Here is a 25,662-nt window from a genome sequence, read left to right on the forward strand (position 1 = left end):
AATTTACAACCTTGTGTTAAACTGATTTCCATGCACACTTTTAAAACACCTATTTCCTTTGCCTTCACTGGGTCAGAAAGCAGTATTGAGGACCAGTTCTTTACACAGTTCTCCAGAGAGGATGAAGTTCAACACTTCAAGTGAAATGGCTTCTAAGGCAGACTTTTAGCCTGCTTTTCTGTTTGGAGCCTGTGCTGAGAGTACTCTTCGGAAAAAAAAATGGTGATTTTGAACTTTACTTTAACCTTTGCAAACACAACTCTCATCATATTAGAAAGGGATGGAAGTTCAAAGATGCAAAGGTCTTAGGAGGCTGGGAGAAACTCAACAAACTGGGAATACATCCCAGCTTGCAGAAAGACCACAGACCTCAGGCATTAGATACTCTGCTAGGCAGCTGCTCAAACACCCTGGCAGACCAAAGTGCACACACACGATTAGCCATGGTACGTCCAAGCATTTGCCAGGACAAGGAGTCCCAAGAGGTGCAGGAGCAGCTGGAAATTCTACACAGAGAGGAGACAAACCTATAAGAAAAGCATATCTATCAGGAACTAGACTGTTGTTCATGGCACAACTGATTTATTTCTGTCCTTGAATAAATGTTTAAAATTAATTTATCATAGTTTCACTGAGTAAATATTTAGCCACATTTTGCAGCTCTACTTGAATAAAGCCTCCTTAAATAAAATGAGGAGTTTCAAATGTTTTCTAGCTACTCAGAGAGCATATACATATTACAATACCTCTCTGCTGCTAAGAATATTGTTATTATTTCTCTTCTGTATTTACACGGTCAAAGTTTTCCTGTCAGGACTGTACTGTTATTCCATAAAAATGTTCTTCTATACAGGACATGAACAATCAGTTCCCCTGCTACTGAATGAGTTCATACCAAAACTGACAGAAACTAATTAATGTAGTTTAATGGATAAGTTGTGGATGTATGTTATATGTATATATGGCTATCTTATTATGCACTAGCATAATAAACAGTCTGATGCATTTAACAATTGTGTAAGTGAATGGTAAATGGGACAAGTTTTCTGAGCTCTGTGTCAATTCACGGGGCAGGAAGGAGAGGCAAAAAGCCACTTCTTTATACAGACTGAAAAAATAAAATGGAAATCTGTGAGCAAAAAGCAAAATGTATATCAGCATGCAGGCATGAATGGTGTGCTGTAATGCCACGAACAGTCTTCATGTTTGTTAATCTGTTTTCTTGGATTTATAGTCAGTAAGAGAAATCAGGTTCCAAACAAGTGGCAGTGCTCCATTTGCCAAGAGTAAAGGATAGAAAAAAACAAACAAACCATAACCTGGTACACCAACATGACTAAAGGATAGAGCCCATCACAATCAGAAGAGTGCTCCAAATTGTGGACAAAATGAAATTACTTCCATACAAAAACATCAATGCTTCTGTGGCTCGTTCATACTGCTATCCTTGACCAGCCACTGTAGTAAAGCAGAGATTAGGTAGATACCCAGTTAAGAGAGAGGTGAGCGTAAACATAAAACTGAACCAAGATATTCAAGGATCAGAGATGAACAGTCTTATTTTTCACAGGCTTGATCTTTGGGTATAGGCTTCCTGCTTAAAATAATTCAGTAATACAGCACATTGAGCTTTTTGTGACCTTGAGTAGAATAGTTCAGAGAAAATGTTTTCCTTCTCTGAACAAAACAGACAGCCAGCTTTCTTCTTTCATTTCCCCCTGGAAGTGTAAAGCAGCAAGCAATTAATTAAATATTATTAATCAATTGTTTTATGGTTTCAAGTGATGTTTTCATCATGAAGACCTAGTTAATGAAAAGCTACAATAGACCACAGTGTCACTGACAGTCATCCTGAGTTTGATCAAAAGGAACACATCCAGTTACTGTCAGTAGTTGCCTGCCATCAAACCCCACCTGGCTACAACCTCCTTTCAGGTAGTTGAAGACAGTGATAAAGTCTAACCTCAGCCTCCTTTTCCCAAGGCTAAATAACCCCAGCTCCCTCAGCCAGTCCTCATAGGACTTATGCTCTAAACCATTCAACAGGTCTGTTGCCCTCTGTTGCTTCAGCACCTCAAGGTCTTTCTTGGAGTGAGGGACCCAAAAACGAACAGGGAATTCGAGCTGTGGCCTCGCCAGTGCCAAGTACAGGGGAATAATTACTTCCTTAGGCCTATTTACTGAAATACCAACCTTCTATAAAGTGGAAAATCACTCTCAGAATGTACCCTGACCTAAACCATCAAGTGCCTTTCCCTTTCTGTTTCAGCAACCCCATGTGAAGTACAAAAGAAAAGTGCAGAAAAATACTTAAAATATTCCACCTAAGAGCTGTACACAAATATCAGACAACCCCCAGACGTACTGCATTTTATAATGGTCATGTTCAGACAAAGATTTATATGAACACCTGGAACCAACACGGATGTCCACACTGAGAGCAGAGCAAGAGCCAAACCAGGTTACATGTCAATCATGAAAGGCTGCAATCCCTGCTCACACCTTCCTGTGACAAGAGCACAGGCTAAGCTGATTATCGGGTATTGATCTAGCATTCTGACACACCAGTTAGAGAAAATAAAAGAATGGAGAGGATGTCAGAGCAGAGACATCAGAGCCAGCAAAGCTAAGTGCTGCCCTCACCACAGACCAGGATCCATCATGGCACACATTCAAACGCTGATACTGTTCAATAACCATGATGGTAGGACAGTGAGTGGCACTGTGATGGTACCACAGAATATCATTTGCCACATCTCTGACAAAAGCAACAACCCTAGTCAATTTATTTAGATGATTTTTCACTTTACATCTCACTACTCTTTGTGTTCTGCACAGTTTGTACATATGGATTTGCTATCTTTTTTTTTTTTTTTTCATGGAGCTCTTTGCTCTTCTATTTATAGTGCTGGACTAATGTTGGACCAGAGATACCTTGCTGCACTCTCTTGTTAATACAAAGCACATCTTCACCCTCAGTTTTCAGGTGAAAGGCAAGCATTCTTCCTAAATTCTTCAGTAATTCTGTTTGCAAAGTAAGTCCTGCCTCTCTGAGAATCAAAACTTATTTCATATAAAACAAGATCTGCCCTTCTCTGAGCCATAGTCTTCCTCCATATCCTTCTGCAATAACACCAAATCTTTTCCATTCCTGGTTTTAGACATCAAAATGTCACTAATTTCTCTAAGCTGCATGTACTGCAACCTAAAGCATGATGTTTCTTACTCATCTTCAATCTCCACTGATGTGATCTACCTTGCCTTTGTTGGTTCTTGGAGACAAAAAAGCAGGCCAAGTGTTAGCAAAAGCAAAGGACAAAAGAGTCTGTTTGGGAAATACAAATTGCAGAAATTTCCTGCTCTCCACCATTGCAAAAAATTTCTCTCCTAACAGATGTAGGTCCTCTCAGTTTTTCCAGAAAAAGAAAAGGAGGATTAAATAGTACATACATATATTCTTGAAGGCTTTGCTAATAAAGTGGTAATGAAAGACCTGAAAATTCACAGGCAAATGTCAACTTATTAGTGCTGAAATGTAACAAAAAATAATCCAGTATATGCCACAGTGCTTAGATAGACACCTAAACCCAACAGAAATCAGTGCCTAACATAACTGAATTTTCACTGGGATGCCACCTCTCTTCTGAGACATGAAAATATCTTTGTAAGGTCCCTGCTTATACATTCTGTCACCATGCCATCATTAAAACCTTTTACTCTTAAAAGAGAGTAAAAGAGGGGGAATAAAACTCTCTTCGAAAGAGTGACTAGTCCAAAAGCATAATGTTGCTTAAACTGGCCTAAGCTAACATATATCATCAAGATTTTTGATTTCATGGAGAATCTCACTCAAACTTTCATGATCTATGAGATTAGCATGCATGAAAACTATCAGCTGTGGCTGGTACAAATGCAAGGACATGTTACTTCAGCTAAAACTCAAAGTGCTGGTTAGACTGCAGCCTTTAATCATAACTTATTTAAGGCCTTAGTCCTACAGATCTTAGACCTTATACTACCAGTTGCCTACTTAGACCTTATACTATCAGTTCTAATGGGACCAGGAACAAGGCCTCACATATTATTTTAAAATTAACCAACACCTTGGAGGAGACAAGAGAGAATTTAAATTCCCTCCTTACTTTCAACTGAATCTTTTCTTGTTTCTGAAGCAGGCACTGAGCCTATAAAAGAATAAAAGCTCTAGGCTCTTCGATGTAATTAGTTCCTGCCTTTTTTTTACATAAGAATTATACTCATCCTTATATCTAGCTGACAGAAAATTTTTGCATAGGATAGATAAACATCTTCTTGTAGTTCAATATAGCACAAATTTTACATATCATGAACCACTTCCAGTACACTGCTCTTTGTTAAGAGACAATCTAATGAAATCATCGTACACAAACAATCACCGTAATCTAATCTTTACTCAAACCACCATGTTTTATCAAGAATCTGCTGTGCAGAATTATGCATCTGTAATAAATTCACTTTTCTGCATTTGCCCACTTTTCTGCAACTTGAAGATTTATTAATGACAGCCCTTCTTTCCCAAAGGAGCAAGCTCTATGGAAATGGGAGACTTCACTCATGTATCAAGTTCTAGTCATATGTCAATCATTTTACCTTAATTAAAATGCCACTACCACTGAGTAGATAACAGCATATGCCAACAACACTATATCAGGAAAGGAACTGTGTAACACATTTTTGGAAGAGCACAAGAAATTTATCTACGGAGAACATAACTGATTGAAGTGGAATTTGGACAGCACTCTGAGAACCACATCACTGTCTTTGTCTAGTGCAAAATGCACTAGAAGGTTTTTGAGGGTTGATTTATACAGTGGGCAAATTTGTCCAGGAGCAATCCCACTTTTTCCTAACAGTAAGACATCAGACATGGACCAACCCTTGAAACTCTACAAAAGTGAAAATGCGGTGCTGCATGCCTGTAAGGTTTAACCCTAAGCAGTAACAACTGTTGATCTTATTTGGCTTCTGAGGACCTGGAAAAACACTTTAGATTTTTTAATGGATCTGTTAAAAGTAAATCATTCTCCCAGGTAACACACATCTAACACGAAAAAATTCTTCCTAGGTTTCTATTCTGTTGTCCCAGATTGCAAGTCTGAGACTAAGCAAGTTGCAAGGGCACGTTGGTAGAAACCAGCTCTAGTATATATAGTAATGACTGACTACAAACTGAGGAAGGCAGAATAAATAGATTTACCACACAATTTGGATTGAATGGCGCCAGGCATCCCACCTCTCTCATATTTAGCTGAGGAAGTCAATTCTAAACCAGACGGATTTTTGTAAGGGAATTTCCACAGGGGATGCTACATGACAGGACTACTGCAAAATAACATCTCAAAGATGCAGGCATGCAGAAATGGGTCCCAAAGAAGAATATACTTTGGTATCACTAATACAGTTATCATCCTTTCTAATTTCTTATGCTTAGCAGGGTTTTACTTAGTAGAACTCGGTATCTAACTTTGTCTGTTGTTTTATCTGGCAACAAGATTTGCAGGCTCTTGCCAATTGAATGCTTTACTAGTATTCAATCAGATTTCAGGATGTCCAGGTTGAAGTATCATCCACTCTGTTAAAGTCATTGTTTTCAGTGCTTACCTGCCCAGGACTGTATATAAGCAGTGTTTTCCCCCTTCATTGTTTGGCTGTACTCTGATCAGACAGTCCAAGGCTGAATCAGCAAGGGAGCACATGCAGAACTCACTCCTGCCCACATCTCCTCAAAGAGTGGCACCACTCACCAACTGTAAGAGCAAAGTGAGCACTGTCTGCACTCACGTCAAGAGGGAGCTGGCAAATCTGCTCAAGAAAGATTTCCACTCCCTCTTGAAAACCTATAGTTAACAATTAGTTATTCTGCACATCAGATAATCATTCAGCAGAAGTAAGCTGTTTTAACATGCTCTTTATCTGATAATGTTGATCTGGTTTTGCCAGTTCTTTGTGCACTGATAGCAGCTGGAGATGAAAAAATTATGGACATGGGGCATGAGTGCTCTCACCAAGAAAAGGGAAAAAAATTAATTTTATTATGGCTTAAATTGTTATCAATTTCATGGTTAAGGGTAGTAATACTTCTGATCTCTACAGACTGCTCTGATTTACAGGCAATGAAAATAGTTTAATGATTTACTGAAGTGCAAACCTCTCTTCTGGTACTCTCCTTGTGCTCTGTGCCTCTCCATGTCCAATGTCACTCTTCGGACAGGGTGAAGGCAACACCTGACCCCCTACCTCCAGGCTACACTGGATGAGCCATTTCTTTCTCATTCATCAAAAGAGTGCATTGGTTTCATGTCCTCCCTGACCCACGCACACAGCAAGGTGGCTGCATGCTCTCTACCATGAAACAAGTGTAACCAAAATGGACCTGAAAAAGCATTCTCCCTGTGGCTGCAGTATACTTCCTCATGGTCTTTGCTTAGCTGAGGTCTTCCAAATCCTCTTCCAAGTGTGTGTAGGTTCTCTACCTACTGACTTATATGCCAGCAGGACCCTGATGCAATGCATCCTCCCAGGCTGCCCCCTCACTGAGCCATGCCTGCTGACAACCCCCAAAATGCTGCTGCCCCTCACCTCCCGCCCAGTGTCCTACCTGGCATCAACTGCACCACTGCCTCGGGAGTGGTGGTGGGCATGGCATGGGACTGCTGCTGGCTGGAGCTGACCTCAGGCTCAGCACTCACCGAGGGCGAGCCAGCCACCTCACCACCTGGAGTCAGCTGTGGGACAGATGGGAGAGTCTCCTCAGCGGCCGGTGGCTCCTCTTGACCAGGCAGCTGCAGCGCTGAGAGGGGGATGCTGATGGGTTTCCCAGTGGTGGTGGTGGCATTGGAGCTGGTGGCTGGCACTTGCAGGGCAGCCACAGGGCCACTGCCTGCCCCCCGTGCTGGAGAGGCCAGGGGTCCCCGGGGCGGCCGCTGTGGGGCCATGCGAGGCAGGCCAGGTGGGGAGGAGCAGAGGCGTTGGGGGTCGGGGTCAGGGCCGGCGACAGGCTGGGGTACAGCCCTGGTGGGTACCAGGCAGGAGGGGCCAGCCGGGGGCTGTGGCTTGGGCTTGGACATCTGCGTCAGGGCCAGGGCCGGCCCGTCAGCACCGGCAGTCAGCTCAGCATTGGCCACTATATAGTAGTCCTCAGGGAGCTCCTGCTTGATCTTCTTGAGGAGCACGTCACTGCCACCCTCATCAGCAGGCTGCGCCTGGGCAGCCGTGGGCAGCCCGGCAGCTGGACGCTTGCGGGGACCGGCGGGGGCACGGTGGGGGTGCGGCTCAAAGTCGCTGTCCTCGTCAGTGACAGAGGACTCACAGACCATGTCGAAGAGAGTGGCCTCATCCTCGTACTCCTCCACAGGTTCACCCAGCTCCGATGGCTCGCTGCAATAGGAGAAGTCGCAGGAGTCGCGAGTGCGGGTGCAATCCAGCTTGGTCTTCCCCGTCCGACCGGGGTAGCGCTCCAGGGGGCTGGCCTGTGCCTCTGATGGCACACCCAGCATGCTGGGACTGTCCGAGTTGAAGCTGCGGCTGTCCTGGAAGCAGACACGCTCCTGGGAGCCAGCCCGGCAAGTGGCAGCCAGGGGCCAGTGGTACGCATGGCCAGCGCTACAGCCCCACATGGCCGTCAGGTTGCCATGGGCCCCCTCGGAAAGCAGGTGCTTGAGGTTGGGGATGAGGCTGCAGATGGTCCCATGGCTGTGGGCCCAGCTCACCAGCTTGGAGAGGTTTTCGGAGGAGGTGTGAAGGCAGTCCTCCATAGCACAGGATCAACAACACCTCGGTGCTGGGAAGTCAGTGGAAGACGCAGTTCAGATCACACGGTCCTGGCACTCATGGTCGCATGTTGCCAAGCTCATGCTTGCTGCTTACCTGCAAACAGAGAGCAAAATCCCACTCTTCAGCAATCCCAGAGTACAACCACATTTGCACAGGCAAATGAAACATTTGTAAACTTAGCTAAATCCATTTCACTCTCATTCTCATGCCCTTCAAAACATGTTTCTCAAAACTTCACCTGCTTTTAAGCAGCCACATTCCTCATTCTGCCTGCAAAAAGCCTACCTTTAAACCCAAAGGGAGGAACATCCTTGCAATATACAACTGAAGATAAAACTGCTTTTCAAACAAGTCAGTTCAGTATCAGTGGCAATATGATCTGAAGCTTAAATCTCTGACAAAGTATAAATGCAGCCCAAAAGATGTTGACTGTGTCTTCATACCTAGGAAATGAAAATTAAACAAAATCTTAAAACATACAATTAATCTTGAGCACCAGGGTGGCAATCAAGCACTAACTCAAACACACCAGATCTGAAGAAACTATGACATTTTACGTAATTTTTGAACATTTCTCAAATGAATCAAACATCTCCTTTTCAACTGAATTTGAGAGGCATCAAAGTGAAGGCCTGAATTTGAGTTTTCAATATAAGGAAGAATCAAATAGGGTCACCCTTCACTGTGCTGTACTGATAATCGTCAGGTGTTCAAAGGTTTAAGAAAAACTCAAAGGACCTGAAAGATTTAAGACATAACCTTCCTTGAGCTCTGAGAGTTAACATTTTGCTTTTTTTAATCACACTGTTCATTTTCCAAGAAAAACACTAACCATTTTCATGGCAATTACAAGATCAAAGCAAGGTCTGAGCGTCTCTGTACACACCTAATGCCAAAGAAGTCACCTCAGTGACCTCAGACAGATAAAGTATTTGTGAACTTCCACTCATTTCTGCAGGTCTGTTTAGAGGCTCTTCCTAATCTTCTCTCTCCTGTTCTTTGCGAAGAGGACCTACAAGTCTTGGAGTTTCTGTTGATCTCGTTTCAATTCTATTCTCATATAAGCAGAAAAGCTCTTTACATTTTTTTCAGCTGAAATGCAGCATTCATGACAATGTTACACCTCATTTTGTTCCCTATCCTCTTCTACATAAGCATTTTTAGACGCAAAATGAACCGTGTCATGGCTCAAAAAGACAACTACACAATGGCTAACTGCCCCTAGAGAATGCTTTCCCTAAAATCCACACAAATTACTACCTGCTCACATAGTTGCTCTTCAACATCATTTGCCAGTCAGCTGCAGAAAGCCAGTTTGCTCTGTGCCAAGGGAGATGAGGAGGCTGTGTTTCAACAGTTTTGCAGCCTGCACATTCCTGCTCACTCATTCCCGTTCACCAGGCAAAGGTTGGCCTTTGCAAACCAAAACTGGAAACAAAATGGGCAAGTACTGCCTACAATATTCTCCACAAGGCTTCTCATGGGTCTTTCCACCCTACCCAGGCACTGTGACTCTTTGGTGGGGTCAAGAATGAAGCAACGATGGGAATTTCTACATACTTAAAAAACTTATAGGTATTTTTACAACACCTTTGAAATTAAGCATGACATGGAGGGAATGGATGAATAGCAAGAAGCACATAATTAGGAAACAGATAAAATTGTGTAAAATTTAAGCTTGTTTTTGCAGCAGCTCAAGAGAGAACAACTGCTGCAATAACTCAAATTCCAGCTTCTATGAAACCACAGGAATGGTACAGATCTCACTGCATGACCTGTAACATAAAGCTCCTTGCATGACCAGTGCCTCTCTGCAGTATAATAAATGCAGAAGGTCCCCAGCTTGTAAGCCTTTTAGGCACTGGAGAAGGCTCCCCTTTGCAAACATACAACTTTTAAATATCTAAACCTTCTCTTTTATGTTATTTGTTTTAAACCTTTTAAAGATTCACTGTCAAGTCTTGACAGAGTCAAAACCCCCAAGGCATCCACATATCTTCTGAGAGAGATATTCAAAGATATGTACTTCCAGTGCAGCCTGCCACGGAAGAAACACCAAAAGATCGGAAGAGGAACACCACACTCACACAAGGCAAAGAACAGAATCTGAAAAGAGAATGGGGAAAGCTATAGTCAGTGATATAGTCCGAAGCTGCTTCAGTGTAAACCCGTGGGATATCATGGAACTGCTCAATTGCTGCATGACCAGAGATGTGTCTTGGGAAGACAGAAAGCCCAGTTCATCTGAAGAACCATTTTCCCCTTAGGGAAATGAGATAAGGTTGACTGCCACGGTCAAGATTGTGCTGAAAATCCAAAGACAACAGTTATTCAGAAGCACTGTGTCTTCAGTTTACCAACCGCAGCAGAAGTTGCCAATGGCATTTCAGCAGAGAGGGACTCATGCTGTAGAAAGCACAGCAAATGCATCATTATCTACCTGGTTTCCTGAAGAAGGAACTTGTCTGCTCAGTCAGACAGTATGATGCTGGCTGACAGTCTGCTCTTGTTTGCTAAATCGCATTTCAGAAATTATATAAGTTCTTCATTCAAACTGGTAAGATCTGATAAGATGACTCATGCTTAATAGCCTGCTAACATGATAACTCTGAAATCATACAGTAACTAGCAAAAACACGTTATAGCTTCAATGTGAATAACACTGGTATTTTAACAGCATTACAGGAGCCTCCCATTGCACTTTTCTGCAGTTTAGAGCCTATAAATATCTAATTCAGAGTGAAGCATGTCTAGGCACTGGAAAGTCACTGCAGCTATCTGGACCCCAAAGTAAGAGCTCAGTTTTAAGGCTTTTTTAGCTTTTACGACTTCATTTACAACATGTCACTATAATGACTAATGTGTACAGAATATGTGCCATGTGAGAAAGTGGCATCGTTGCAAATCCATTCCTTGAAATCTGTCAGTGCATTAAGGGGAACACCATTTGACTTGGGAAAGGGAATATTTTCTGTATATCCAGAACCATGGTATTGTCATAATAGATCTACCTGGGGACCAAAGGGCAATGAGGAACAGCAACCTTTAATGAGTAGCCCTCTTCTGTGTTCTAGGATGGGACTTGGCTTAGCCAGCTTGATGCAGACAAAATTCTTCCTGATTTTACACACAGCAGTAGCAACAGGCCCTTTGCGAGGATGCAGAGAAGATGCACTGACACCAGGCAAGTCCCAGGAGCAATAGCAGTTGGTAGCTTGCAAGTATGAAACCTTTCCTTTATCCCATGAAGAGAATGAACAAACACGTTTGGGTAGCAAAGACCTGGCTACCTCAACTGCCTTTTCTCCTTTGGCTCCTTGCACATGAGAGTGATAGAGTGGAGTTTTGACTAGGACCTCATGGGAGATTCTTTAGAGCAAACAGGGAAATCTGTGATGTGGCTCCCTCAGAAAGGAGGCAGCAGAGGTGAGGAGGCAGCGAAGTAGGATGAAGGATGAAGTAGCTGAATGGAAAAAACCAGGATGATGCAGAAGTGTACAGTGGGAAGTGGGTGTCTTCCAGCAGGGTCTGTACCCTGGACCGTGCATTTGGTGGACCTACAGCTCCAGGAGGGTGATGGGGGAATTTTGTTGTAAAGAAGGAAAGAAATCTTATTGGGATCCTGTCCTCTCACAGGCTCGGGTAGTTAGGAATGGATTTCCTTCCCAGGGTAATAATAGACAAGTTGATTCAGACTAACTTGCATCACACACATGTATGTTTGAAATTCTATTACCACTACTGATTATTAGCACTTCCATGCTGATTTTTTTCAAAGGAACAGTATCGCCAGGACTACATTAACAAACCTCTTGGACATGATGCCAAGACTGATCCTTCTGAGAATTTTCTAGAAGTCAAAGATTCTCAAGTAAGACTACAATGCAAAAATTACTTTCATTAATAATAAAAAATAATCTTTCTAATCACACAGCTGTATAAAAATTCTAAAACCTGAATTCTAAAACATTAAAAGATAGATGTAAATACCCCTGCAGTTACTCATTTTAAACAGTATGGTTTCCAAACCAATCTTGCAACAGCTGAAACCTGTTAAAGAGGTTTTATGAAGAAGCAATGTTTTAATAGCTTTTACATTCAAAAAAACTTTGAAAGCATTTGGACTCTGCTTTCTCATACCAGCAAAAGAAGCTCAGAATATTTTAAATCCTCTCTGTTTTCAGCCTCCACCCTGTCCAAACTTACCATGGTGTTACTTCATCACCATTTGAAGGGGAAGCACTGCTTCATTTCTTAAAAGACCTATCTTTTCCTACTTAAAAGTAAGAAAACACAATTGATAGCTAACAGATTGAGAGCATTAGAAGTTTAGCCACCGTGGTGTATCTGTCTCATTCACTGTTTTAGCTAATGGACAATATTAGGCCTTCTCTTATTATTAGCATTTCTTAAGCCAAGTGCTTAGCATTGATAAATGACTGAGGTCAACAACAGCAGAAATCCACATCTAAATTCACCAGAGAAGGCAGAGCAGTACTTAGGTCCCCACAAGGTCCTGCTGCATTACCACAAGTCTGCCAGCCATCAAATTCAGGTTTACCTGTAGTATTTCTCTTTCATAAAGTAAGATGCTGAAGTAAACTCAGCAGGAGCTGCAGTCTAACTCAGATAGAGGTCCACAAATGTTGGGGGCCCCAGCTGTGCAACAGAGCACCCAAAATCATGCCACTGCTAATCAATCACCTTCTCTGCTATTTCCTATGAGGGAAATCCTACTAACAGTGAAGTTAAAGCTCAGCCTCTTTGCCCCAGTGTTTTGATTTCTCCACTGATACTGCTAAGGGTGTCATCAACTTGTCAAAGGACTAGGATGGACAACTACTCAACCAAAACAGGCCAGCAAACTGGAAGGACTGGGAATAGGTCAGTGCATTTTCTCTAATTGTGGACTTCAAGAGTACAAAACTCTTATGTCAACCCAAATATTATTGAATTTACTTTTTGCTTGAGAGAAAGACTACGAAGCAAGAAGAAGCAGAGAGGGAGAGAAAACAAACATGTAGAAATAATGACACCTTATAGGCAAGGTGTGAATCAACGAGGTCTTCCAGTTTACATGGGGGAAAGGGGTTGACTTCCATCTCTGATACAAACTGCACATGGCTCCTTTTAGTTAGGAAAACATGTTTTTAATTGAGCGTCTCTCTAGAAGACAAAAGGGTGTATATTACAGAGGAAAGGCTCACAAATTCTGGGAAGTTCTACAAGCCCATGAGGCAGTTTGGCAATGTCACGTATCCTTAAACTGGTGAGTAATTCCTCTAGCTATGCTCATTTGTCACTGTGCCTTATCACTTTTGTACCAGTCTCCAGCTGGTATCTTTAAGGGAAAAACAACCTTTAACCTCAACAAAATCACTATTTCCAAATTATGTAAGTGTATTCTATTTGCCTATGTTTTTATCTCTGTATTTATTGAGAAATAAATAGGAATGTATGGTAGGAACAAAATAAAGCCTTCATGCTAATTTTCCACCTCCACAATTCTAGGCTCATCCCACATTTTACATAAGTTCAGTCACTTAAATGCAGCAAGTGACTTCCCTTCTGTGTGTTTCAGAGCTTCTGTGCTTATGTCTTGGGCTTTCTGAAGTCATTAGGAGTTCTGCTACTTAATGAGCAGGACGGAGTTTTACCCACAGTGAACCACAATTATGATTCTATCAACAATAACCACCAAGAATGCTCTCCTGAGAGATGGGTGCAGGGGGTAGTAGGAAGAAAAAATAATACACATGTTTCTGGGCAGTTAATGCTGTTCCCCATTCAGAAAAATTTCATGGTTGTCTGTCACATTTGCTCCACAAGGCTACAGCTCCTTCTAAGTTAGCCTTCAGGTTAGATGCTTTCCTTGCCAAGTGTGGCACACCTTCAGCTGCAGCTGTCATCACAAGCCAGAGGAAAGCAGCAAAACCTGTTTGCTGGTGAAACACTTTCAGTTGGTTGAGAGAGAAAAGGATTTGGCTGGGACAGCATTTGCGGGTTCCCTTGCCTTTTCACGTGGAAGACTATCACATGATTAAGAGCCTCCCAAGAGCCTGCCTCATTCACAAGATAAAATGATTCATCCACTAGCAGCAGGAGGGACTAAGGAACTGTTTGGGGGCTCTATCCTTAACCTAAATGTAATGCTACAGGCACCACTGCTTCTAGTTTTGTATTCTTTTCCCCCCCAGCACCTACTAAACAGGAGCTATGTGAGCCTTGCTGTTGTACAGAGTGGCTGAAGGGTCACTTGACAGTGCTCTCCTTCATCTTTTTTACCCTGTCTCTTCCTTACATATCCCATAAAGGACATGTTCTGCCACGTGCTTCACAGAAGCTCTGTAGCACTAATGTAACCCTGTAAAATATTAACACTCCACGCTGCTTACAACTGAGCAGTGTACAGCTGAACCCAGAAGAGATTTTAGGATTTTGAAAGCACGAAATACTGTAAACATAGTGATAGTCTTTAAGTAGTGTGAAGACAGAGAAATCCTCTTTTTCTATTCAGTGTTTAGCAAGTGCACCCCCGAAAATTTCTCTCAAAGCCTCAGTGAAACCTAATTAATTTTGTTAACGCAGACACTTCTCACTGTGGTCTGTAGGGAGATACAAGACCTGAGATACAACATGGATGGTGACCTGGATTGAAATCTGTGTTTCTTCAGACTGAAAACTGAAAGCAAGTTTTAGGACTAGCAGTTCTGTGGACTTACAGACTGTTGGATGAACTATCCAATGACCATTATGTGCTCCCAGGTTATTGATACAGATTGAGGGGAACTGCAGGGACTTACCATGGAAATCACTTCCTCTTCTACTTACACTCCCTGAGCTGCATTCAAATTCAGCGTTTCACCTCACCAACATGCAGTACTGGGCACCACTTGTAACTGCTCAGACCTCTGATGAAATCTAGCTTGCTTGTGTCATTCCTGCCTCATAACTCCAGTTCAAGTAGCATTTCCGTGTCAGAATTTAATAAATAAGCACACTCCTGGAAAACTGTTCGGGGCTTGCTGGTTTGGGGGTTTTTTGCAAATATTTGTACCTTTGAATGAGCACAACTGTGTGCTAAGTGCAGTTATGTGGATTTATTTCTGCCTATACGTCATATTCCAAGCCTGGAGAGGGAAAAGGAGTAGAAAGGAACTATCAAGTCTTCATCATGTCTCCAACCAGTTTTCAGAAGGCTGCTCCCATATAACAATTTTCAATGCACTTTAAAAAATGGCAGAGTTTTGATACAGGGAAAACACAATCAGTTTTATGTGGCCTTGAATGAACCCAGAAACCAAGTCCTGCATAACTGAACTCCTAAAGCACCAGACTCCTCCTGAAGTTAGGATGAATCAAGCCCTGCATCTCTTTGAGCTCCTATCAAATTTACATTTACATTTCAGAATGCTGCCTGCTGCAATGGCCAAAAATGACCAAATGTATGTATGATCCAACACATATATACTAGGAATGCTTCTATACAAATAAATTTTTTAAAATAAAAATAATCCATCTGGGGCAGCTCAAATCATATACTCACTGTTCATTCCAGCATTTACTCTTAGAACAGTAGAAACTTCTCCAGAGCAAAAGCATTGCAAGGGCAAACATTTTCAGTTGTATTCATGGCTTTCTCCACTAGGAACAGTGGAGATGATGTCGCAAGAATGACAGTCACTGCAAAATCCACCCTGCATTAAAGCCCTTGGAAAACTGTGCAACTACCACTTGAATGGTTTGAATTTGGCTCTGTTTTCCATTGAGGTTATAATGGGTCTGACACTAAACTTTTCCACATCTTCAAACCCAATCCATTGATTTCATAAAGTGTCTTTTTACAGCAAAGTCAAAATGAACATTTCCAGCTCTGACATATTTATTATTGCACTGTTGCTCATTCCTTGAATACAGGTAGGATCACTGTTGCACAGAAAGAAATAGATATTGTGACACAGCCAACCTATCCACTACCAAATTTGTATAGAAGAGCTTGATCTAATTAATACCTACCAAGGTGAAGACTCTATTGAGCTCAGTAACCATAGAACCAGATCCAAATGTCTCTTTTATGAGCTCGGACTTGACCAAGGAATAATGCCACTGCAGTCACTTCCCTGGATGGGTGAATCAATGGACAGGCTGGATAGATGGACTGAGATCAATTGTATGAGGTTCAACCAGACTAAGTGCTGGGTCATAACAACTGCGGGCAGTGCTACAGGCTGGAGGAAGAGTGCCTGGAAAGCTGACCAGAGGAAAAGGACCTGGGGGTGCTGCTGAAGAGCAGCAGAACATGAGCCAGCAGTGTGCCCACGTGGCTGAGAAGGCCAATGGCATCCTGGCATGGATCAGCAGTGGTGTGTCCAGCAGGACCAGGGCAGTGATTGTCCCCCTGTACTCGGCACTGGTGAGGCTGCACCTCGAGTCCTGTGTGCAGTTTTGGGCCCCTCACAGCAAGAAAGACACTGAGGTGCTGCAGTGTGTCCAGAGAAGGGCAACAAAGCTGGTGAAGGATCTAGAGAGTAAGTCTCATGAGGAGCACCTGAGGGAGCCGGGGTTGTTTAGCCGGAAGAGTAAGATGCTCAGGAGAGACCTTATCACTCTCTACAACTGCCTGAGGAGGTTGTAGCTAGGTGGGAGTCAGTCTCTTCTCCCAGGCAACTAGCAATAGGACAAGAGGACACAGTCTCTTGAGAGGTTCAGGTTGGACATTAGGAGGAATTTCTTCACAGAAAGGATGATTAAACATTGGAACGTACTGGCCAAGGAGGTGGTGGAGTCACTGTCCCTGGAGGTATTCAAGGAAAGACTGGACATGGCACTCAGTGCCATGGTCTAGCTGACATGGTGGTGTTTGGTCACAGGTTGGACGCTATGATCTCAGAGCTCTTTTCCAACCTAATTGATTTTGTCATCCTGTAATTTTGATATCTGCTTTTTGGCAAACCAAAACTGATTCAAATATACCTCTAAATTTATATAATTTTTGTATAATTATCTTTGGTAGATGGCATTTTTTAGCTGAGTCACCAGTCCTTCCCTTTAGTAATCTTGATTCTCCTGCTTCGAGTTCACATTTTGTCTACCAAAATACAATATAAAAATCCAAATCAAAACAAAAAGCCAGCAGGATAAGTTATTTACTTTTGCTTTTGCCAGAACTGGGTCTTGCAATGACCGAGCAGGGACTCTCAGGTGCATCTAGCATTAAATGTGGAGCCTCTGGGATAAAACCTGCTCTGTGAAATGGCAAAAATGACAGTGAAAAGGAGCTCTGCATCCAGTCAACACCATAATAGTTAAACAGTTCTGCTGAAGCAGTGCCAGGGTAAAGACCTGGTATTCACAGTGCCTCCATGAGCTTTGTCAATATGAGTGTTGATGGCAACATCAGCATAAATGTGATGGTGACACCAATGCAATGCACACTGCTACACCATGCAACCAATGGGACAGAACAGAGGAGTACTTGAGAAGGTGCCTGCACGTTAGGATTAGCAAAACATGGGAGTTTTACTGTAGCCATCTCTCATATTTTAGTAGCTCTGTATTCAGCAAAGAACATTTTTAAAGAAAGAACACATTCTCTGGAAAATAATTACTGAACAGTATATCGACGATAAGATTTCAAGGTGCTGAGCACTGAGTGGGAAAAAAAAAAAAGAAAAAGTCTAAATTTTCTTAAGTTACCAGAGAGCTTATCTATAATGGACTGGATATTTTGTGTTGTTAATTAAAATTCATTCCAAAATTGCATCTGTCTTCACACCATTTCTTATGATGATCTGGATATAAAACTGCATTATATTAGACACACTAACATTTGCCTCAGCATGCAGGTCACAATCATTCTTTAACGGAAAAATTGCACCACATGTTTGGAAAATCTTCAAAACACATCACTTCCTGAGTGTACAACAAAGTGTGTGTACCCTCTTTACTTTTAAAATTACAATGAGAAGAATGAAGCATACACAGCCTGAAGGCAAGATGTTTTCCCTGGCCTTTCATTTTCCTATAAATTGTATTAAGAAAAAGTCTGCATAATTTACTAAAAAGAAAACAGGAATATTAACATTGACTTACACAGAAATTATGAACACCAAACTCTCCCATCTTCTTAGAGGGAAACCAATGCCTTCAGTTCCAGCCCAGACAACTTAACTATTCCATGCTATTCCTTACAAGCAAACACAAGTGGCTTCTGTGGATGAAAGACTCTACTGTGCCAGATTTGGTTTGCATTTTTTATTTGTAGGATTTCTTTCATTTCAAGGCTTTTCTAAACCAAAGGGAATTTGGAATAGTGCCACTATGGCAATATTAAAAACATGCACTACTTGCCTAAATAGTGTCAGTGAAACCACAGTATTAAATATCTACAAAATACAAGGGAGTTGTTTCCTACAGAAAATAAGAACGAGGGCAGAAACTCAGTATTTCAGTGTGAGGATGAAATTCCACTTTCTATACTAGAATTTAAGGGTTTAGGTTTTCCCTGTTTTTGACACAGAGACAGTTTTGGATGTTAAATGATTTTCCTAGGACTTAATTCTCAGCGAGAAAAACATTCTCAAACTGTCTTTAGAATGTGCTTTTTGAAATATCAACAAGTATTGCTATCATTAAACCACTGGCATCAGACTGTCATCCTCTCCTGCAGTTGCTTTTTAAAATCTTTAAAAAAAACTCTCTGTCATGAAGAAAAGAGTTGTTCTTGGAGAATGGACTTGAAAAACATACAAGAAGCATAAAGACAGCAGATTATTTGATTGGTAGGCTTGTATCCAACTGTGCATTATAGATCACATGCAAACAAGTCCCTAATAAAGTTCCTAGACCTGAAATTGACATGATGTAGAAAAACAAGTAATATGAAAGCTGCCCTAGAAATGCACCAGGAAGGATTTTCATTCAGAAATAAACCAGCCAGAAATACTGGGTAACAACTTGTAGTCAACTGCCACAGGATAAAAAAATTAGAAATGCTCCATCCAAATTTTCTATTATATATATATATATATATTATATATATATATATATATCTAGCTGTGTACCTCTAGCATCTGATCAATTCAGATTAAAATTAAACCAAGATTTAAAATAGATTACACTTTAAGATTATTGAGATGGGTTCCCTGAAAGTACACAAAGAGACCAACATCTCATAATGCTTACCCACATACAGGTGAGGAGTTGGTGGCAACCCCACAGGACAAGCAGCCTGACCTACTGTTTTCTTGATGGAGAAAGCAGGGAGTGAGTCACAGTGCAACATGAAGTTCTGAGGGACTGATCCTCCTCAGGCCACTCTGCACTGCACTTTGAAAGCTTACAGGTCTGAGTTCAGTGGGACTGGAGCTGCAGAGGCTTAAACAGCTGGACATGGAAAAGGTCCCTTTGACCTTATCTGGCTCAGTCAACCCAGGCCTCAGTTCTTAGAAGCATTTATGTAATCAAAAGGATGGACAAGCACCAAATGGGATCTTTGGAGGTCTATGCAGACATATAAACTAAGCATCTATAAAACCTGACCCTGACTGTCTAAAACCCTGATGAAAGCTTTAGCTAGGCAAGTTCCAAAGCTTCGGCCAAAAGAGTTAAATGTGTATTCTCAAGCAAGCATAGTTCTTATTAACATCAGTGCAAGATTCAACATGTACAACATGTAGATTTAGGGATGGTGCATGATTAAGAAATAGAGAGAAACCCCAGAATATTCATGTTTTACATATAGAGGCACTGGCAGCTGGCATGCAAAAGTCTTTGGAAGAAGAGCTCTATCTATCATGGAGGACTGAGTCTCAAGAACTCTCCCTTATGTCCTCTTGGAGGTTCAGAACCTCAACGGTAGCCTTCAGACAACTGGAGTTCAGAACAATATGCTACGTACACTGCTCAATATTTGGTAAAGCAAGTGAAAATATTACTTTAAAAATCACTCAACCGGTAAAATGGAAACGGGTGTGTAAGGAAAAAACTCAATATAGTGTTGCGTATGTTGTTACATTGTTGCATTGCATGTCTTCATTAACCTGGGGATGCCCCATCCGCACCAGTGTTCACAGCCAGGTTGGATGGGGCTCTGAGCAACCTGATCTAGTGGGTGGCATCCCTGCCCATGGCACGGGGGTTGGAACTACACCATCTTTAAGTCCTTTCCAACCCAAACCATTCCACGATTCTGTGATTCATTAAAGTCTGTCCCTGCTATGCTTTATTAGTGCTGGATTTATTGTACCAAAAATAGATGAGGAAAGTCCTTTCAAAATTACCCATTTCTGTTCATACTGGTTCATCTCATTAGAGTGGGAAATGGCCCTGGACAAATGCAGGCTAGTAAAAACAGATGAATGAAAGTAATTACCAGGAGCATAGTAATTTATTTTAAGGTGTTTATCCTCCATTATCCTCCTCCAAAAAATGCATCCAGGCAAACTTCTTAGTCTCTCCAAAGATAATACCACATGTAAAAACTCTTAAAAATATAATTTTTTCCATCTCTGATACTTCAGACTCTCCTCTCCTCCTCTCTTCTCTCTTCTCAATTAAATGACAGATAATAAACTAAAATAATTATTAAAATACAGTAGGTTTCAAAGATATCAGAAGATACTTTACTGTATCAACTTCACAGGGTTTTCAACGAATTCTTTCTTGTGCTTGCATTTAGTCCAGCCTTCGAATAAACCAGCAGAAAACATAAAGCCTTCGTTCATTAAAAAAAAAAAGGGGCAAAACCCACCCACAGCTTTGTCCCACAAATATGAGCTGAAATGTCATACCCTATGGGCATTCCAGGGACGTTGATATCAATATCTAATTTCTTCTAACTCTCTCTAGATATGAATAACCTATAATTCTTGCAAGGACATGCACACACTAGATGCTCACTCATCCAACTGTGTCATGGAGTGTATTTGCATTTGAAGCCAGACAGGTCTGTCACACTTATCTATTAATGCAGATCCAGCAGATACCTGGTCATGTCTTGTTTGGAGAAATAAAACAGAACCTAGAAGGGTATTTTTGGAATTATACTGAGGATGACACCAGCTTCTATTTAGAAATTAAAACAAAAAGGAGAAAAGGTGAAAAAGAACATGTTGACATTTATACAGGGGCTAAGTGTATTGAACTGCCATGACCAGTTTTCTTTAAATTCTGCTGACATTTTTCCAATAGGATTGCTTTGGCAATGTGCTAGGACAGCTTTATCTCATCTCAGAAAGAGCTGCTTCAGTCAGAGCAGCTGACTATTTACCAGTATGTTGAGTCCAAAACAGAAAAATCTGTATTGTGTATTGTATTAATGTTTTGCACCATTTTTTTAGGTGTCTGAAAATTTGGCTGGCTCCTTCCAGTTGCAAACTGTTACTAGTGAGAGTTGGGAGGGGAGTAGTGAGAGTTACTACCAGCAAACTCAGCAGTGATGTTGTTGTCATATCTCTCTAGACAGCACTTCTTCTGACTTTGCCAAGGCAGATGCCCTTTCAGCCTGCTGCAAATTGCAATATCCATTGCAACTTCAGAAAGAAGCCAGAGGGACAATTACCCCTTGCCTTATATCACATCTAAGCCTTGAGCTGATTTTCACCCTTGCTTTGCACTGACAGCATTTCACCTTTACCTTCAGGCATCTCAACAGTCACTTGCTATGTGCAAGAAAAGCGAAAACCAGATCCTCCAGATCTGAAGGGCAAGTCTAGTCATACATTGACACACACACACACACACACACTTCCACCTGCCCAATTGCTAGTAAAAGGTGCATGTTGGCAGCAAAGAGAAGGGTGGGAGTGCTGATTGAGTATTACCACATGTACCAGGGGGAATTTAAGCTGATACTTTTGGTCTGTGTTTGGCCCCAGCCACCTGCAGTAGTTTGTATTCTCCCTGCCAAGTTCACTGATAAAACAGTGAATTCGTCCTTGGAGGGAGAACTTCTGTATAAACTGTTTTAATTGGTCTTCTGTGATTGGCTAATTCTCCTCCAAGGTCGCTTGAAGGAGAATTTGAGGAGGAGGAGGATGAAGTAGGCCCCCAGACTCAATTAAGAAAGACCCCCAAAGCATACTGCGCGTGCGTGAGGGAATTTCCAAAGTTCTCACGCGTGCACAGAAGAGATGCACTGACATAACCAGGAGGTGGGACTGAGGGCCTCGGGCTGGGCGGTGCTGGCCACACCTGGGAGGTTGTGGTCACTCAGTTAATTGTATAAAAGTAGATAGTGCTTTCTTGGAAGCTGAGTTAACTTCACACCAAGGACAACATTGCCTTTTGGCAGGGACACCTGCCAGTTTGTGAACTCACTGACTCTCCAAGGATGCAGTTTCTGCTATGGGTAATTATAGGCATGCTAGATTGGTAAGATAACTTTATGGGCAAAAGCTGGGTAACTGGGGAGGTTGTGCTGGGGGCTTATTTCTCTCCTCCTTCCTCCCTTTTGGGTTTGTTGGTTTTGTTGGCCACCTCTTGGTAATAAATACTGGTTTTTGTTAAGCTTTTAACGGTGTCATGGTTTTCTAGTTTCAGTACGTTTCGAACCCTCCCTAATACACCACTGCAATCACTGAAAAATTCGCAGAGTCCCTGCTATGTTCAACCTACTAATGCTCCTCATCCTGACAGTTCAGTCTAAGGTTTCAACAACGTTTGTCTACTGAGATTACATCGAAGGGCCAGAGCAAGCTGGCACCTCCGGCCACAGTCGCATGACATGTACAAAGCCAAAGACGATGCTGTGAGCCAACCCTTAGCAAAGCAGCTCTCTATGTGGGGTCTTTGCTGGTGTGCCAAATGGAAGGGCACATTTCACTTACTATCCTGGGGGGCTCAGCATGCCCTGGTTCTGTCTAGACAAAAGGCTGGAAGCAATTTCTGACCCACACTTTCCTGTAGTGCTAGAAAAAGAAATCTTGCCATGCCTGACAGATGAAAACACTTAAATCTTGTAGGACTGACATACCTGTTTTTCCTTATGCCATCTAAAATATCGACAAGCTGACCTTTCTGCAATCACCTTTCAAAATTTAACCATTTCACTAGAGTGGAAATGCAAGTACTGAAATGCTGCTTCAGATGGGGCATGAATGCTAGCCCTTCTCTAACTGTGCTTGTCTGTAGCTGAATTACAACCACCAACATTCATAGAAATAATGGCACTGAAACAAAACACTCAAAGGTTTTACAAAACACAAGACATCTGAGAAGTTCAAGCAACCCAAAATATACTTGCAAAGAGCCAGCTCCACATTACCAGCTTCATAAAGCCCAGCAGCAGCAGGAGACAAAACTGAACAGCTCTGTTCCCCTTGGTTGGACTCAATGATCTCAGAGGTCTTTTCCAACCTGGCTGATTCTGTAATCCTGTGGATTCTGTGAATGTCTTTTATGAAATTGCTTTTAGAGCAGTTAAAAACAAAGTATGTTCTTCGCTTTGGCCTTTGGAGATGGAGGTGCATCAACCTTTGTTAAAACCAGCTTTCATTTCAAGCTGCACCAACAACACACTAGAGAGGAGTCTATCCTCGTGGTTGCTAAAGCAAGCAAAACATTCACAAATGTGAGGGGAAATTTAGCCTACTTGCTGCCTGCCAGACTGGAACAAATGGAGCTAGGAATACTTCTAAAAGAGATACAAACAAAAATAAGGCCTCTCAGAGCATTTTAAAAGGCTTGTGTTTAGAATAGCTGTACAGCACAAGGATAAATCTGCCAAAGATAAAAAGGCAAGAAATGAAAATCTCTTGGCTGTACACTTCTGAAAGATGATAGATAGGGAAAGGGCAGTCAACAGATTTCTCTCTCCACAGCACAGCTGCACAAGTTAAACATTTCATAGCTAAGAGCTCTGTGTTTGGCAATCAGCAATTAAAAATATTTTTTTTAAAGGTAAACTTCTGATTGTTCACATCCAGAATCCAATCCAACAGACTGGGCAAGAAGGGCAGTGTGGGGCAAGGAGAAGGAGACCAGCCTCTGGGATAAATACATTGTTTGGCAGGCAGTACTGGTGCTGTGCCAGCAACTCAAAGTGATACTTGAAGAACCAACCATGCAAAAATACAAGACATGCAGAAGAAACCCTCTCTGCCGTTGTCCTCCAATGCATGGAGGCCATCAGGCCAGTATCAAGGGGCAAGAGAGTGGGACAGCATTAGAGACTACCTTGCCACTAGGCAGGTGGTGCTCCTGGTGAGACTCACCTGCTCATCTGGATGGCTGCAAATGTTTATCACTCAAACAGGATGCAAATCTGAACCACAGCCATAGCTATGCAACATCCAATGTTGGGCTTGGCTAGAGCAGTATCATTCAGGGCTCCCTGTTTTGGTGTTGTACTGTATTTATGAGTTTCTTTCTTTAAAAACAAGCAGTTCATTTCTGTTACCTATGGAATATTTTTGATGCCAATAATGTACAATGTCCAAGGTACCAGCAGTTAACATCAGGAAAAGACCGACTGAAGAAATGAACGTCAGCAAAAAGCCCAGCAAAAAAGCAAAACACAGATAAATATTTAAACAAAAGTCCCTTGTAGTATTATCACTGGACTCAACTGCTCAGTGAAACTGAACAATGCTGTCACCTGCCTCTGCTTTAACACGTGCTTCCACAGAAAGTTAAAGACCCACTTTAAAAATTACTATCGAGAAATTCACCCTTTCCCCAGCTGTTTAACTCAAATAGTCACTGTCAGTTTCAGCAAGGCTCACATGTGCCTGTAACTTTCTTAATGCTTCCTCATAGCATCTGACTGACTCAGCATTTCTAGCAGTTCTACCATTAGGCAAAAAGGCATGGTGAAATATGTGAGACATCTAGGTTCATCCAGAGGGACTAGTGGAAGGTAATGTGAAGGTTTCAAGCCTGGCTCAACTTCGGGAGCTCCCTCCCTGCACTTTCACCACACATGCTGCTGCCATGCATGTCACTGTCAAGTCATATGCCAGATACTAAGTGATGCACAATGAGGAGATTCACTTGATTTTCCTTGCACTTTCCCATTAACCCCACATTAAACCCCTTTGTCACTGAGGTTAACATAACAAGATGTAACTTACTAGTGTGATAGCCAGCACACTTTTGAAATTAGGGAGGATTTTGGTCAGGTCCAAGTGCTGGATCAGTGTTCTCCATGCCACACAGCAGAGAGGGAGCAGTTTAGAGCACTCTTAGTGAGCCCAACATGCACACACACCTCTTAAAATTAAATTCACAATCCTCATAAATCTTCTGAAATCACCCTTGTCACAGAAAATCAAGGATTCCCCTTTATGGCAGTCTCTAGACAACCTTCTCTGTTAACTGTGAAGAAGCAGCCAGACAGGCCATAGCAGCAGTTCCTGAAAAACTGTTCTCCCCCAGTCTGAAACTTCACACTCACAGCCCACTCAATCCCCAGCATGCACGTCAGCAACCTTTACGAACACAAGCAATGCATTTCATAAGAAAGAGCAATAAACCTTTTCATTCCTGTCAGCAGAATGCAGGCATAGTGCTTTGCATGCTGCAGGTGCAGTGGATTGCACAAGGGTCACATGCATCACACAAAGCAAGCTGCACTTCCTGACAAGCATCGGCCAGCACCAGTTAGGCCTTCCATTGCCCATTTTTGTCTTTTTGATGTTTAGCTGTAGTTCCCTTCTCCTTAACGTACCACTGACTAAGGTACCAGCCCCAAAATGACACTGTTGGATATTGTTACCTTCTCTGACTAAAAAAAACGTGTTGCTTTAGCTCTGTTTGTGGTGAAGGGCATTTTGTGTCTCACATCTACCACAGGGGTACCTGGATGAAGAGTGGACAGAACCAAGGCAGTGCAGTGCACCATTTCAGAGG

At 42.1% G+C, this 25,662-nt stretch overlaps 1 protein-coding gene across 2 annotated transcripts in view; it reads right to left on the bottom strand.

Annotated features, from left to right (window-relative positions):
• Nucleotides 1-25,662, bottom strand: part of KIAA1958 (KIAA1958 ortholog) — a 58,349-nt gene that overhangs the window by 19,894 nt on the left and 12,793 nt on the right. For both annotated transcript variants that reach the window (XR_003529162.1, XM_027652449.1), the window contains exon 2: nucleotides 6,638-7,905. Coding sequence is in view for 1 of the 2 variants with exons in the window: in XM_027652449.1 (XP_027508250.1) it covers nucleotides 6,638-7,793 (1,156 nt within the window). In the remaining variant the exon portion in view is untranslated. The remainder of the gene's footprint in view (nucleotides 1-6,637; nucleotides 7,906-25,662) is intronic.

The sequence above is a fragment of the Corapipo altera genome, unplaced genomic scaffold (assembly GCF_003945725.1).
Source record: "Corapipo altera isolate COAL_440 unplaced genomic scaffold, ASM394572v1 61286, whole genome shotgun sequence".
NCBI classification, from domain to species: domain Eukaryota; kingdom Metazoa; phylum Chordata; class Aves; order Passeriformes; family Pipridae; genus Corapipo; species Corapipo altera.